At 34.1% G+C, this 13,410-nt stretch overlaps 1 protein-coding gene across 1 annotated transcript in view; it reads left to right on the top strand.

The window, feature by feature from the left end:
- RXFP1 (relaxin family peptide receptor 1) overlaps positions 1–13,410 on the top strand; it is a 46,969-nt gene that overhangs the window by 29,237 nt on the left and 4,322 nt on the right. The window contains exons 3-16 of the mRNA XM_050337675.1: positions 398–502; positions 1,340–1,445; positions 2,566–2,637; positions 4,109–4,180; positions 5,220–5,291; positions 6,047–6,118; positions 6,766–6,840; positions 7,124–7,195; positions 8,142–8,213; positions 8,936–9,007; positions 10,222–10,293; positions 11,093–11,164; positions 11,403–11,632; positions 12,901–13,311. Of these exons, the coding sequence (XP_050193632.1) occupies positions 398–502; positions 1,340–1,445; positions 2,566–2,637; positions 4,109–4,180; positions 5,220–5,291; positions 6,047–6,118; positions 6,766–6,840; positions 7,124–7,195; positions 8,142–8,213; positions 8,936–9,007; positions 10,222–10,293; positions 11,093–11,164; positions 11,403–11,632; positions 12,901–13,311 (1,575 nt within the window). The remainder of the gene's footprint in view (positions 1–397; positions 503–1,339; positions 1,446–2,565; positions 2,638–4,108; positions 4,181–5,219; positions 5,292–6,046; positions 6,119–6,765; positions 6,841–7,123; positions 7,196–8,141; positions 8,214–8,935; positions 9,008–10,221; positions 10,294–11,092; positions 11,165–11,402; positions 11,633–12,900; positions 13,312–13,410) is intronic.

Below are 13,410 nucleotides of genomic sequence, written 5' to 3'. Positions count from 1 at the left end.
GTCATAGTAATCATTTCAGTTTGCCCGGACAAAGTGACAAACTAGCACATTTAAGGATGTAGGAAAATGTGGTTGCCTCTCATCTTTAGACTCCTATGTAAAGAAAAATTTCTAATGTCAAGATCGTTTTTTCAGTGTGACTGTCACAGAAAATGTTGTTGAAGGCATAATAAATTGTTCCTGCTATGCAGCTTATAATCTCCATAGCAATGTGTGATTAGGTAGCTGTATAAGGTTATCTAATGGTCTGTGAAATGCTCTGGGAAAAAAACCTCATATTATTTAGATAAAACTTGATGCAACTAAATTAAGTGAAGACATTTCTACCTTCTATTTGTATTCTAATGTCTTTTATTTCTGCTCTGTTTGTGTTGTGGTTTTGGTTTTTTTTAATTAGAAGACAACAATGGATGGTCTCTGCAGTTTGACAAACATTATACAAAGGACAAGTACAACAAACTGAAATCTCTGTATGCATTTCAGAAAAAGACATCTGAGTGCTGTAAGTAAATGCAGATATTATATGAGTGATTATTAATTATGATTCCTAGAGAAAAATACACAGCAAATATATGCTTATCAGGAAGAGAAAGATAGTGCAGTTTCATTTATAGTAAAACAGAATTAATGTCTCGGATAAACAAATGCTAATTTGAAGTTAATTTCAGTTCCATTACGGATGATTCATTTTCTGCAAGAGATGTGTCAAACATATGCCAATTAACATGTTCCAATTGGGAGGATAATATAAATGTTTATTTGAATATTTTGATACTGTTGGAAAGACATATATTTCACACATATTTCAGAGTGAAATGAAGGCAACATTCCCCTCAGTTCACTTCTTTGTACATCAAATGAAACTTGCAAACCTGCTCCACTTATACAGGCCTTTGTACAGACTTTTTGATTCTGCTGCCTGCTGTGAGCACTAATTTAAAATGCAGAGTTGGGCTGAAAGGGAGCAAAGATTTCCTGACCCATTTTCAACCCATTTTCACCCAGACAGAATTGTGCTCATTCTAGTAAAATAAGAGGACTGAATAATCTAAATAATAGCTGCAAAAAATCCATGCCAGATTCCTGTATAACGGACCTAAGGCTCAAGAGCTTTTAAAAGCTCTTTCACAGAGGCCAAGAGGTAAAATAATTTTTTGTGTTCCTTTATATTTATTGTTAGGTTCTTACCAGGTCTAAATCAATTAAGTAAAAACATGTGCCTTAATTTCTGTGTAACAGAGCCTGCCTCGTCTGTCTTTGTGCTCATTGTTCTTTTACACCACATTTCTTTTCTTCACACTCCACCTTTTGCCACAACCACATTCTTGTTCTCATGCAGTGGCTGGTGATGTGCCATCAGAGTGTACCTGCCAAGGGCTGGAGATCTTCTGTGATGCTGCCAATTTACGAGCTGTCCCATCAGTCTCTTCAAACATAACCATAATGTAAGTAAAGAAGTAAAGTGGTCTCTTGCTCTGTTCAGGTTTGACTATCAGTTTTGAAATCTTTTCACAACTACCGCCTTATAATTATGATCAGTTGGCTCAGGAGGTGCTTGGAAAGCACCGTGTCTTCCTGCTGACAAGTACTTTAATGTATTAAGTAGAGATTTTCCCTACATAAAAGGAGAGAAAAGAAACTAAAAAACTCTGTGTGAAGTGATAATTTCATTTTTGTAAGAGTGATTTGAGCTAGCATGTGTTTGAGGAAATCTTAAGAAATCTACAGAAGAAATGTTTCCTTTAAAGACACAATGCTTAGAACCTTTTTATTATACTATGATCCTGCCAGTATTCCTAGTCCCTATTTCTGTCAATAGTCAGTAATTAAATCAGTGGAGCTACCTACTTGAGCAAATCTTTTTAGTTCTCAGTTTATGTGTCTGAATACGCTGTTATTTAAAAGGGTTTAATGTGGGTTGGGTCATCATGCAGATATGTATATATAAGCCAAACTCTTTTAAGAGATCAGATAATGGTTGATGTGCACTTGGTTTGCATATCACTATTTGAGAGGCAGTTTTATGTGTGGTGAGCAGAGTGCAGCATCAGGTGTCCTGAGCTGAGGATCTGCCTTGTGGAGCAAGGGTACAGATCCTTCCGAACAGTACCAGGCTGTGCTCACACGTGGCTGATGTTCTCCTTGTTGAGTTGGTTCAGCTGCCTTTCAGGCTAGATTCTCTTCTAATCCAACCACGCCCTGAAGGAATTTTGGTTTCGCCAGGACACTTGAGTATCCCCAGAGTAGACAGGGACATAGTGAAGTGGGAAATAAGCTCTATATGCATTTGATATTTGAAATAAATCTGTAGTCTTTAATTCTTAGATTTAACTATTTTATTGCCAGTTTTCTGGGGACATGGAAGATTTTCTTTATTATTATAAAGCATTTATCTTACTGTTTAAAGAGATACAAATATTCAGACAAACAGAAGTAGCATGTTCGGGTAGCTTCATGTTGCTTTCATTATTTAGCAGTGTGAGAGCTGCTCTTATTGAATAACAAAAGTAGCATCATTGTAGGAAGCTGGGACAGTAGTTTTACTGTGTGCATTCATTCCTACAGGTCTCTTCAGAGGAATCTGCTAAGAAAACTTTCTGCTGATGTTTTCAAGAAATATCAAAATCTTAAAAATCTGTAAGGAAGTGCTTAAACTTAAAATATCTATATAGTGCCTTAAACATTCATCTTCTCTTTCTCCCATATATACACACACAGAGAGCTTAAAAATTCTGGTTAATCTCACCCTTCAGTACATCATGTGTAGCCTGTTTGGCTCAAGTATCTTCATTTGACATCTGTCTTTTTTCAAAACCGTAATTTCTGCGTATTTAATGTTTTAATATTGACTGCTTTATACCAAAAAATGCTAAACTTTCGCAGTGTCTGAAGTAAGTTACATTTATAATGAACAGTATATGCAAAAGTAAATTAAAGTAAGTCAATCCGTTTATTCAAATTTTTATGGCAGAATAATACTGTGTAATATTTTACAATGCGTAACATTTATGTTGTTCAAAAGTCATAGACTTCAGTAATTTCTCTTGATCTAGAATTAGCGAAATTAATTAAATACAAAAGTCTAGAGCAGGGCTCCTGTGTCACCAGTTTAAAGCTCTCTTTTATGGGAACTGTGCTGTACTGCAGCACCACCTTGTGTTCTGAAAGTTAAGCATCATTATGAACTTATAGTCTTGAAAGGTACATTTTCATCATAAGAAACACAACACATCCATATCTATCTGTACAAAACATTTGCTTCTAATATTGACTTCACACCCTTCTGATATGAATGATTTACATTTTCCAAAAGGTCTTGAACAGTGTTTGACAGAAGCCCAATGTCAGATTTCTTCTTGCTTTAATAGGAACGCATCTGGATGCTTTATTAACTGTAATTTAATTAAAAGAACTTATATTTAAAGATTACTTAGAGAATAACAATATAATGCTTTAAAATTATTTGAAAATATTTTATATTTACAATATAATGCTTTAAAATTATTTGAAAATTATTTAATATTTGCAGCTGATATTATTTTCTACTCATTATTTCATCAAAGTAGCTTCATCAAGTAGTTAAATCAGAATTTTAAAAATTAGTATCTTTAGTTTACAGAAGATTAGTAAGATTTGCTTTACATTTTTATTATATTGTCTTAAAAATGCAGCAATTTTACAGGTCTCTGATATTACAAATGGAAAATTCAAAAATTGTTTTAAACTGACATTTTCTGTGCAAAATTTTGGTTGTAGCAGAGATCTGGCTAAACACAAAGATCAGGTCACACAGGTGAACACTTTAAGTTTAGGACCTAATCAAGGAGGTTGCAAACAACCACTTCATCGTTCATCTCAGGCAAAGCAAGCATCCCTTTGAATGAACTTTGTAATTCTGCTCTTTGTGTGTATTTCTTTAAAAACACCTTTGCAGTCTTTGCAGCTATAGCTGTGAAATGATTATTGTCAAATTCAAGGTGTAACAAGTTTGAAAGCTTATTTTAAAGTATAAAATGTACATTCAGTTTAGCTGATAGATTTTAATTACTTACTTGTGTTTGCTTTCACTTTGTTTAGAGAATTAATTGTTGGGTTTCTATCTTCTTAGGTATCTTCAGAATAATAAAATCAGAGCTGTATCTGAACGTGCTTTCAAAGGTTTATATAATTTGACAAAACTGTAAGTGTTGCTTTTAGATTATTGAAGTAAAAACCAGCAGTCAGAGCTCTGAGAGTCGCTATGGATGTCTCTCTCTATTTCATTCCATGTTATGAACCTGCAAAATGGTCCAAATCTTTAACTCAACATTTGAACTGAGAAAGCAAAGACAAATTAAGAATTATCTGTGAAGGACAGTTATTTGTGCAGGACACTTTGAAAATGCAAGTTGGCTCCATACTTCACTCCTATTCCTCATATCCTCAAAATGGAAGTGGGAGACAGTATGGTAGTTACCCTGCAGAAAGTCAAAGAGAATGAAAAAGAAGTAAAATGAAAGCGAGACCTTGTGATGGATGAACACTCTTTAATGATGTTATTTTGGTTTACAGAAGCAATTCAGAGTAACCAGTATAGGTAATGAAAGGAACACTTTTTCTTTATTTTGCAGCAGCTTTTTAAAAGGTGCTTCCAACTTCTAAGAGATGCTTTTAAGAGATGAGACAACTCATAAATTGCATTGCTTAAGATTTTTTCTGCAATATTTTTTAAAAAGAAAGGTTTTTTTAAATTGTATCTCTTATTTTTTTCCATCACATGAATGTAGTTGATTATCTGTTATTACAGCTGCTGTTATTATCTTCCCAGACCATTTACAGTACCCCTTCCCCTTCTTTTTCAGCCTTTCTTTTTCCATTATTCTGCATCTACATTTATGACTAATATCCTTATCAAAAGCTGAACAGGTCCTGGGAACATTCATGGAAAGAATCACTCCACAGAAGGAAACAGGGAAGGGCCTAAAATACGACAGTGAAAATAATTAGCTGGCTGTGCTTTCTTATAGATAAGACAAATAATGGCTCTTAAAGTCCTAACTAGAGAGAGTCTTGTGGTCAGACAATGGCATGAAAATTACCGTACTCAAAAATTAGAATTATGAAAAATGTAGCAGTTTTCTGATAAACTATCAAGGAAAAAATAACATTAAAACTCATTTTCATGCATCTACTGCTAACTAATAATTCCATTTATTGATCTTTGGTTGATCCTGTTTTAGATACCTGAGTAACAACAAGATAACTACTTTGGAGCCTTTCGTCTTTGCAGACCTCCACAGACTTGAATGGCTGTATGTTGCTTTCTTATTTGTATGTTTATTTATTCAATAAATAATTAGTTAAAGACAGAAATATTTAGACACCTTTCATTTTTGTGCATAGCAGTACTTTTTACTAGATAATAACTAAGGAAGTCTTGTTATATTGTGCAAGGTAAAAATGCACACATACAATAGTAAATAATGTCTATTAGCAATTTCTTGTTTCAAATTAATAAATTGAATAACTCAGATATCATAAAACAGTAGAAAGATAATTTTTTTACAGATCTTTTCCTGTGAATAATGCTTGAAATGTGCAGGCAAAATGAATGTCATAATCTGAAATATTGGCTTATTACTGCTTTTTGAACAGGTTTTGACTAAGAATAGTCATTAAAAATAAGCAAATATTATGTCTAACCTTCTTCCACATTTTTGGAACTGTTGGATCACCACAGAACACTACTGTGTTGTGCTGTTTTGTTTTCACAGAGAATCCACTCGAAGTATCTTGATCAAAGAATTTAAAAAACACAAAGGAACACACTTTTTCTAAGTTGAAAGAAATTCCTTTCTCAAAATTAATTTTTTTAATTGAATTTTTCTGAAACGAAATTAATTCAATTAATGCCTTAACCTTTTAAGGAATAGTGTGCTAATTTTTTTAAGTAGTGTGACTGAATATTTAACGAAATCAACTATAAAGTATTTTACTTTTTATTATCTGTTCAATTTAATACTCAAGTCAATTATCAATCTGATACATGCTTTGCTGTAATTTATAGGATAATTGAAAATAATAGGATAAATCGGATCTATCCATTAACATTTTATGGACTCAAATCACTTATTCTTCTGTAAGTATGAAATAAGATACAAAAGAGTTATTTGAAAGAGCATAATAGAAAGGGCACATACATTTAACAAGCTTTTTATAATGACTGTGTTTGCTCACCACAGAGTGCTGGCAGCCCACCTGCAGCTTTTTCTTACCCTGGGCAAAATGTGCTGGAGTAGGACATGCTGTGACTGGAAAAGACTAGGAGAAATGGGTGGATAAAATGGTAAAAGGCATCACTGAGAGGGCCAGGACGAGGCAGCTGCAGCAGATGTGCACTTCCAGTTATCCTCCAGAGCCATGGTGCAGGAGAAGGGTGTCCCATAGCCCCTGCCCCTTGCAGCAGCCCAGCCCCGAATCACTGTCTATGACCCACCGCTGTTCAACTGCACATTGTGGTGGCTTGTTATGTTTTATTGCAATAGCAGAGAAATTAATGTCTTTACCTACTAATTAACAAGTTAAGGATAAAATACTGCTCTATGGAATGCCACGGGGAAAACATCTAGAAGTTTAAGAAAATAGTACTATTTTGTCAAACCTATAAGAAATAAATCAAGATTTCATTTTTTTTCAAAAGCAAAAACAGAAGAGACATCAATTTTTTTCTATAATGTAACTTGGGGCCAAATATAACTAACTATACTATTCCTCTTTTTTTTCCAGAGAAATGATGAATAATTCTCTTGCTCGTTTGCCTGATAAACCTCTGTGCCAGTACATGCCGAGACTAAACTGGCTGTAAGTGTACCTTATTTTACTAGAATAATATTATTTTGTTATCTTTGTATGGCACCTCCACGACACTTCTTCTAATGGGGCACCGGATCTTGCTGAGTGCCTGCTGGGTCACTGCAGGGTTGATGACCTGAAGTCATCAATTAAGCGTGTAGAAGTATTACATGTATGGCTCCCACTTTCTTCTGTGCAGTCATGAAGTTCTGGTAGTATTTTTCTTTAATTATCTTAGAATAACTGCCTGGATTTATTTTCAATGATTAATGGGGTTTTCTTTATATTCTAGAGATCTTGAAGGGAACCATATCCATCATGTGAGAAATGCCACTTTCATCTCCTGCAGCACTTTAACTGTATTGTAAGTAATAGGATATGCTGGCTAGCCAGAGCGAGATATGCCTGTGCTGAGCAGTCAAGTGATTCATTACAGCTAATATAAAAGTTTCCTGAGTATCACAGTTATTTATCTCTTGAGGATATTAAATTAAAGTGTTTGGTTTGAAATTACCTCTACAGGGAATTAATCACTGTTTACATTTATAGCAAAGTTCAGCAGTGAAATGTGCAACTAAACTTTACTGATTTTGGCTGATACTAAGGTTTAGAAATTTTCATTATAACTTTTTTCTTGGAGGCAAAAATCTCATAATAAAAAGCAGAAAATGTACAAAATGCATGGCTTTTTGCTTCATTTTAAAGAGTCTGATTGGCTGGTAGGTTGGCTGGCTCATCAGTTCTAGAATTTTCCTCAAAGTTTCTTCAGTGACGATGTAACCATACTCAGACAATCCCCTTCCACTTTTTGAGAGATTAGTAGTCTCCATGGTATCTATCACTTTCAATTTTTGCCTCTTGTGCAGAACCCATGTTCTTGGATTCCTCCTTCTTTTTAAAATCCTGGTTGTTCATTTAAGGGGCAAGTTCAGCGGCAGACGAAATAAGAGTGAATGAAAAATTGCATAACCATGTGCCTGTGTCTGAGATGCGATTAGGTCACAATCCTTCCAGTCCATTCAGTGTTCCCCCTGACCTCAGTCAATTTACACCAGCTTCCCATGGGTGTGTATGTATGTATGTGTATACATATGCAGAAGTACGTGCATTTATAGGATGTATAGGCAAAAAGAGTTACTTACCAAATGATAAAATGGCAAGCTTCTAGATGAAATTAGCTTGTTAACTGAATTGGGCAAATTCAAATTGAAGATGCAGAAAAGAGAAAATTTTTAAAGTTTATAAAACCTCTTCTCCTAAACCAAATAGATATCAAGAAGGAGCAATGTAAGTTTGTTTTATTCTTTCAGGGTGATGAGACGAAACAAAATCAGCTCTCTAAATGAAAACAGCTTTTCTTCTCTCCAGATGTTAGATGAATTGTGAGTAGATTTCTTTTCTTATTTGTACAAGTCACAAAGTTTTGTAATTTATATTGAAAAGTACCATTCATCATATATTTTATTTCATATAACATGCTCTGGAGATGTCATCCTTCCTTATGTTTCCTTAATATGCATTGAAAAGGAAGAAATAGTCAACAAAATGCATAGTCTGTACCAATAATATTGAAGCTTTTGCTCATAAGATCATTATGTTCCCTGGACAGAGTAAAATTCATGTTGCATCACCCCAGTCTAGTGCATGTGTACCTCCAGTGTCTTTTAGACCAGTTTGCCAGCTTCAGTTGGACTGAGATCCTTAATCCTCTGTTATTGGGATTTAAGTTTGGTAAAAATTAGGTGAAATAGAGACAAAAACTAAGGTACAGATGTGCTGTTTAGCCCATGTGAAAGAAATCCCATCATGAAACAATATGTTTAGTTAATTTAAAAATTAAAGGTATTTTGCTTTCTTTTTGACAGAAACAAAATAACCATAAGTTGTATATCTAATGGTACATCTGGACTAATAAGACAGAGAGAGATCTGATGGATCTAGCTTCCCACCTTGTTTTAATAGCATTCTTTTTTTTAGTCCAAGTTCAGAATAAATAATATCCTTTTAGCAGATAAAATAGAATTGCGTATATTGAAACCACAAAACCGTTTAGTAAAAGTATTGAACCTAGTAAGAGTTTACTGTATCCTTCCTGTTTCTGCAGAGATTTGGCTAGCAACAAGATTGAATCACTTCCTCCATATATATTTAAGGATCTAAAGGAGCTTTCACAACTGTAAGGATTCTTGGTTGTTATTTTATATAACTGTATATTTCTCATTTGGTATGATACTTTTAGTCATGTGTCCTAGGAAAGAGAAGAGCACATTTGTTTGTATGCATCATTTAAGCTCTGTCTAAAATACACTTATCCCAAAAGTAATTCTATATAACTTTTTGTCCAGAATAGATGCACATTAGATGTGCATAGATGTAAAAGATGTGCATTTTCACGTACCAAAAGATAGCAAGTTCTAATCCTACCTTTTTCTAGATCTTATTAGTATATATAAAATTATCTATGCTAGCTATACCATAAGAAAATAATAATTTTATTGGAATATTTAGTGTAATAGCAAGATTTTCCTCAAAAATAGATCATAAACACATAAGAGAATCATAAAGATGCCTTGATTGCAACTGCTTTGTTGTCATGAAAGAATTCCAAAAAAACCCCATAAGTTATTATAAAACCAGAAAGACAGTTTCTGTTTTTCCTATGACACGTATATAGGCAAATTCTCAGATGCCTCTGCTGGAAAGTCCCAATCTTTCTTGTATAATCTGAAAGAGGCACTAGTCACAACACTGAAGATCTCTGGCGAAGAGGAAGTAGTACTCACAAATAAGAAGTATCACTTATTTCTGGGATTTTCCAGCATCCCTGGGATCCATCACAGTACACTGGGGCAATCAGGTGTGTCCAGTTGCATTTATTGAGTTTGCACATTTTAATCACAATATTAAGATGAAAACATAAAGAAAAGTTATAGGGAGAAGTAAAAGAGGATGTACCTAGGAACATTCTTGCACAAAGTGACAGTGTATAATGTTAATGTCTATTTTTGCATTCTCTCCCTGTCTCTTGAACTCACATGCAAAATCAATTGTAATTTATTTCTAAATGTATGCAGTTGAGATAGGTTCTTTTACCTGAAAGACAAGTCTGTAAAGTTTAGTCAAAACCTTTAAGCATCAGGCTGGGGAAGGAAGTTATGTGTGTGTATGTGTGTACATGGCAATAGCATGCTTGTGAAGCATCTGACTACTTTTTCCACTGGCTGAGGAACCTAAATTATGCTAAATGATTCTTATCATTTACAGTCGCAACTGCCAAGGGTACAAGTCCTTCTTACAGGACTAGAAAAACAAGTGGGTTATGTAGTTTCACTTTATTTTTAGAACAAGCAGTAAGGAAGATAGCCAAAGTTACTTATGTTGTATTTACAGGAACCTTTCTTACAACCCTATCAAGAAAGTACAAATAGACCAGTTTGATTTTCTAATTAAACTCAAATCTCTGTAAGTATCAAGTCTTTATGTTTTAGCTATATTTTCTTTGTGGTTATGAACATCCTTTGGAGGGCCTTAATCTAGAATATGTTTTGTAAGAAATTGCCCTTAATGTATTTTCTGGTTATGTTTATGATCCTCAATAATTTAAGCCTGGAAAACTACTAGCAATATTAAAGTTTTTCTTCCTGAAAATACCACTTTCATAATGGAAATTTTTCCAGCAAAAAGAGACCATAAATTCAGCTTAGAGAATAACATTGTCTTTTCAGCTATTACAGAACAGGAGTCACACAACCCTCATTTGACATTGTACAATTTGTTCCCGGGGCTTAAGGATCATGTAAGGTCCAGTTGGGACTATTAACACTATGGGCTGGTACTGTTAAGATATGTAAAGATTGGAATTATAAAGGAATTTCACATGTGTGAAAGTTGGGGGACACATTTCCATTTTTACAGAATCTACTGCTAACACCATGAGAAGAACAGTGGTTAAGTATGATTCAGCTTACATGTCAGAGAAAGTTGAGACTTATCCAAATTTCATGGCTGAGAGCACTAAGAGTTTTCTTCATGATTCTGGGAAAACAGGGGGGTTATTAGAATTAACTGCAATTTATTTTATTCCTCTTGAGATTTTATGTGGACTTTCTGGCCAAGTTTCCAAGGGCTGACAGATTAGATGAAATTAAAGTTCACCTCTAGTTTCCTATAATCATAATTTAATCATAATTAAATGCTCATAAGGTTTATTCTTTTATTACTGATTTTCTATGGCCTTTTAATGAGAATATATTTTTTACAGCAGTTTGGAGGGCATTGAAATTGCAAACATCCAGAGAAGAATGTTCAGACCCCTGAGAAACCTTTCCCACATGTAAGCAGATTATTCTAATTTGCTTTCCTTGGTCTGAATTTTACAATCAAAGAATACTGGATAATTGAAAGCAGGTATATGAAAAGCAGCATGTATGGAAAGCAGCATGTGAGCAGTTGTCACATTTTGACAGATTTTGATTAATTTTTCTTCTTTCAGAATATATTTTCTGAGTAGTTACTAGAGGGTTTTCTGATAACCAAACTAGAACCATCTCTTATCTGTTTCTCACAACCAGATATTTTAAGAAATTCCAGTACTGTGGATATGCCCCTCATGTGCGCAGCTGTAAGCCCAACACTGATGGGATTTCCTCCCTCGAGAATCTTTTAGCTAGCATCATACAGAGAGTGTTTGTCTGGGTTGTATCTGCCATCACCTGCTTTGGAAATATTTTTGTTATCTGCATGAGACCTTACATCAGATCAGAGAATAAGCTGCACGCCATCTCAATAATGTCTCTTTGCTGTGAGTACCCCATGCATAAAAGAATATCTTTTCAGTCTGCTCATAGTATGTGTGATATTTGTTATTATAATCTAGTGACATATTTCCAGCACTGAATTAACTGTACTTTCATGCTGTTGCAAGTGAAAATACAAAATGCTGTACTTTATATACCAGGAGGTCTTGTTAAATGCTGCCTTTGGCAGCTGATATATTCCATAGCTTTCATGTTTGGTTTTCATGCTGCGGGTATTCTCTCAAATTTCCACTTCCTTCAGCATGAAGAAATAGATTTCCAGTGTTGTCAAAGTTCCATAAATCTATATTTTACTATGCATTTCTGACTAACAATTTCTGCATGTAAATATTAAGATAGTCTATTTTTTGCATGAGCAAAAGGCTACTTATGCAAACAGAGAAAATTAATCTCTCCCAGATCACCAATATTAGGAATTCTTTTTTTAATTTACTTCTAAAAGCAAGACAAGTTTATAGATGAATTATTTGGCAGTACAGTCACTACAGTCTTGAGTACCCTGTCTCTATACAGGAGAGTCTGTAAGTATTTCACAAATGCAATTAGATGCATTTTGAAAGGTAGTTATCAAATGTCAACAAATGATTGCAACATTTCTAAATGTCAGTGATTTTGAAACTTTGTTGTTTCCATAGGAACAATCTGAATACTATGCAAAATTTTTAGGCAAAATATCTAAGAAGTCTTCATTTCTGTGTTGACAGGTCATCTTCTCTTAATAGGGTTAGAAAACTACCCACATGAGTTTTGAATTAGCATAAGATGGACAAAACTAATCTTTGAATCCAGCAGAGATGGCATATTCAAAGAGAATAATCTTAAGCCAAATGTTAATATCTAAAGAAGTAAGACCTAATAAAAAAGGGTTGTAAGAATATTTCTGAAAATGAAGCCATATCTTTTTCTACTTGCAAACCAATTTTACCTGAGCTTTAAAAAAACAGGCTGGAAACAAGTATGAAACACAGACTGTCAGTCCAAATGAAAACCAAAAAAAAAAAAGTTTAAGAAATAGATTAAATTAATTAAAATTAATTATACTGCCTTAATTGTAATTCATAATAGCATTCCAAGTGTAATGTGGATTGTTATATCTATTAGCTGATTTGTAAATATGTACTTGTATATATACACTTATCACTGTTATCACTTGTATATATATATGTGCGAATGTCTGTTTTCCAATATACATATACAGAGAGAATGGGAAATTCAGATGTGTAAATAATGATGTTAAGCACTGTGCCCACAGGTGCTGACTGTCTGATGGGAATATATTTATTTGTGATTGGAGCTTTTGATCTTAAATATCGTGGAGAATACAACAAGCACGCTCAGTTGTGGATGGACAGTATTCACTGTCAATTGGTTGGATCGCTGGCTATTCTGTCTACAGAGGTGTCAGTCTTACTGTTGACATATCTGACTTTGGAAAAATACATCTGCATAGTTTATCCTTTTAGGTGTTTGAAGCCCAGAAAATGCAGGACAATTTCCATTTTGGTTCTTATCTGGATTATTGGGTTTGCTGTTGCTTTTATCCCACTGAGCAATAAGGAATTTTTCAGGAACTACTATGGCACCAATGGCGTCTGTTTTCCTCTTCACTCAGAACAATCAGAAAGTTCAGGAAGTCAGATTTATTCTGTTGTCATTTTCTTAGGTAAGTTGCATTTCTTCTTTATATATGATTAGAGCTGCTATTGAACCCAGTTTTCAAACAAATAAGATAGCTGTGATGTTCACACCTCCTTGGATTTAG

Source organism: Myiozetetes cayanensis, unplaced genomic scaffold, assembly GCF_022539395.1.
Source record: "Myiozetetes cayanensis isolate MyiCay16 unplaced genomic scaffold, myiCay2020 scf7, whole genome shotgun sequence".
Taxonomy (NCBI): domain Eukaryota; kingdom Metazoa; phylum Chordata; class Aves; order Passeriformes; family Tyrannidae; genus Myiozetetes; species Myiozetetes cayanensis.
Note: the sequence above shows the minus strand (reverse complement) of the source record. Positions and strands in the feature narration are given on the sequence as shown.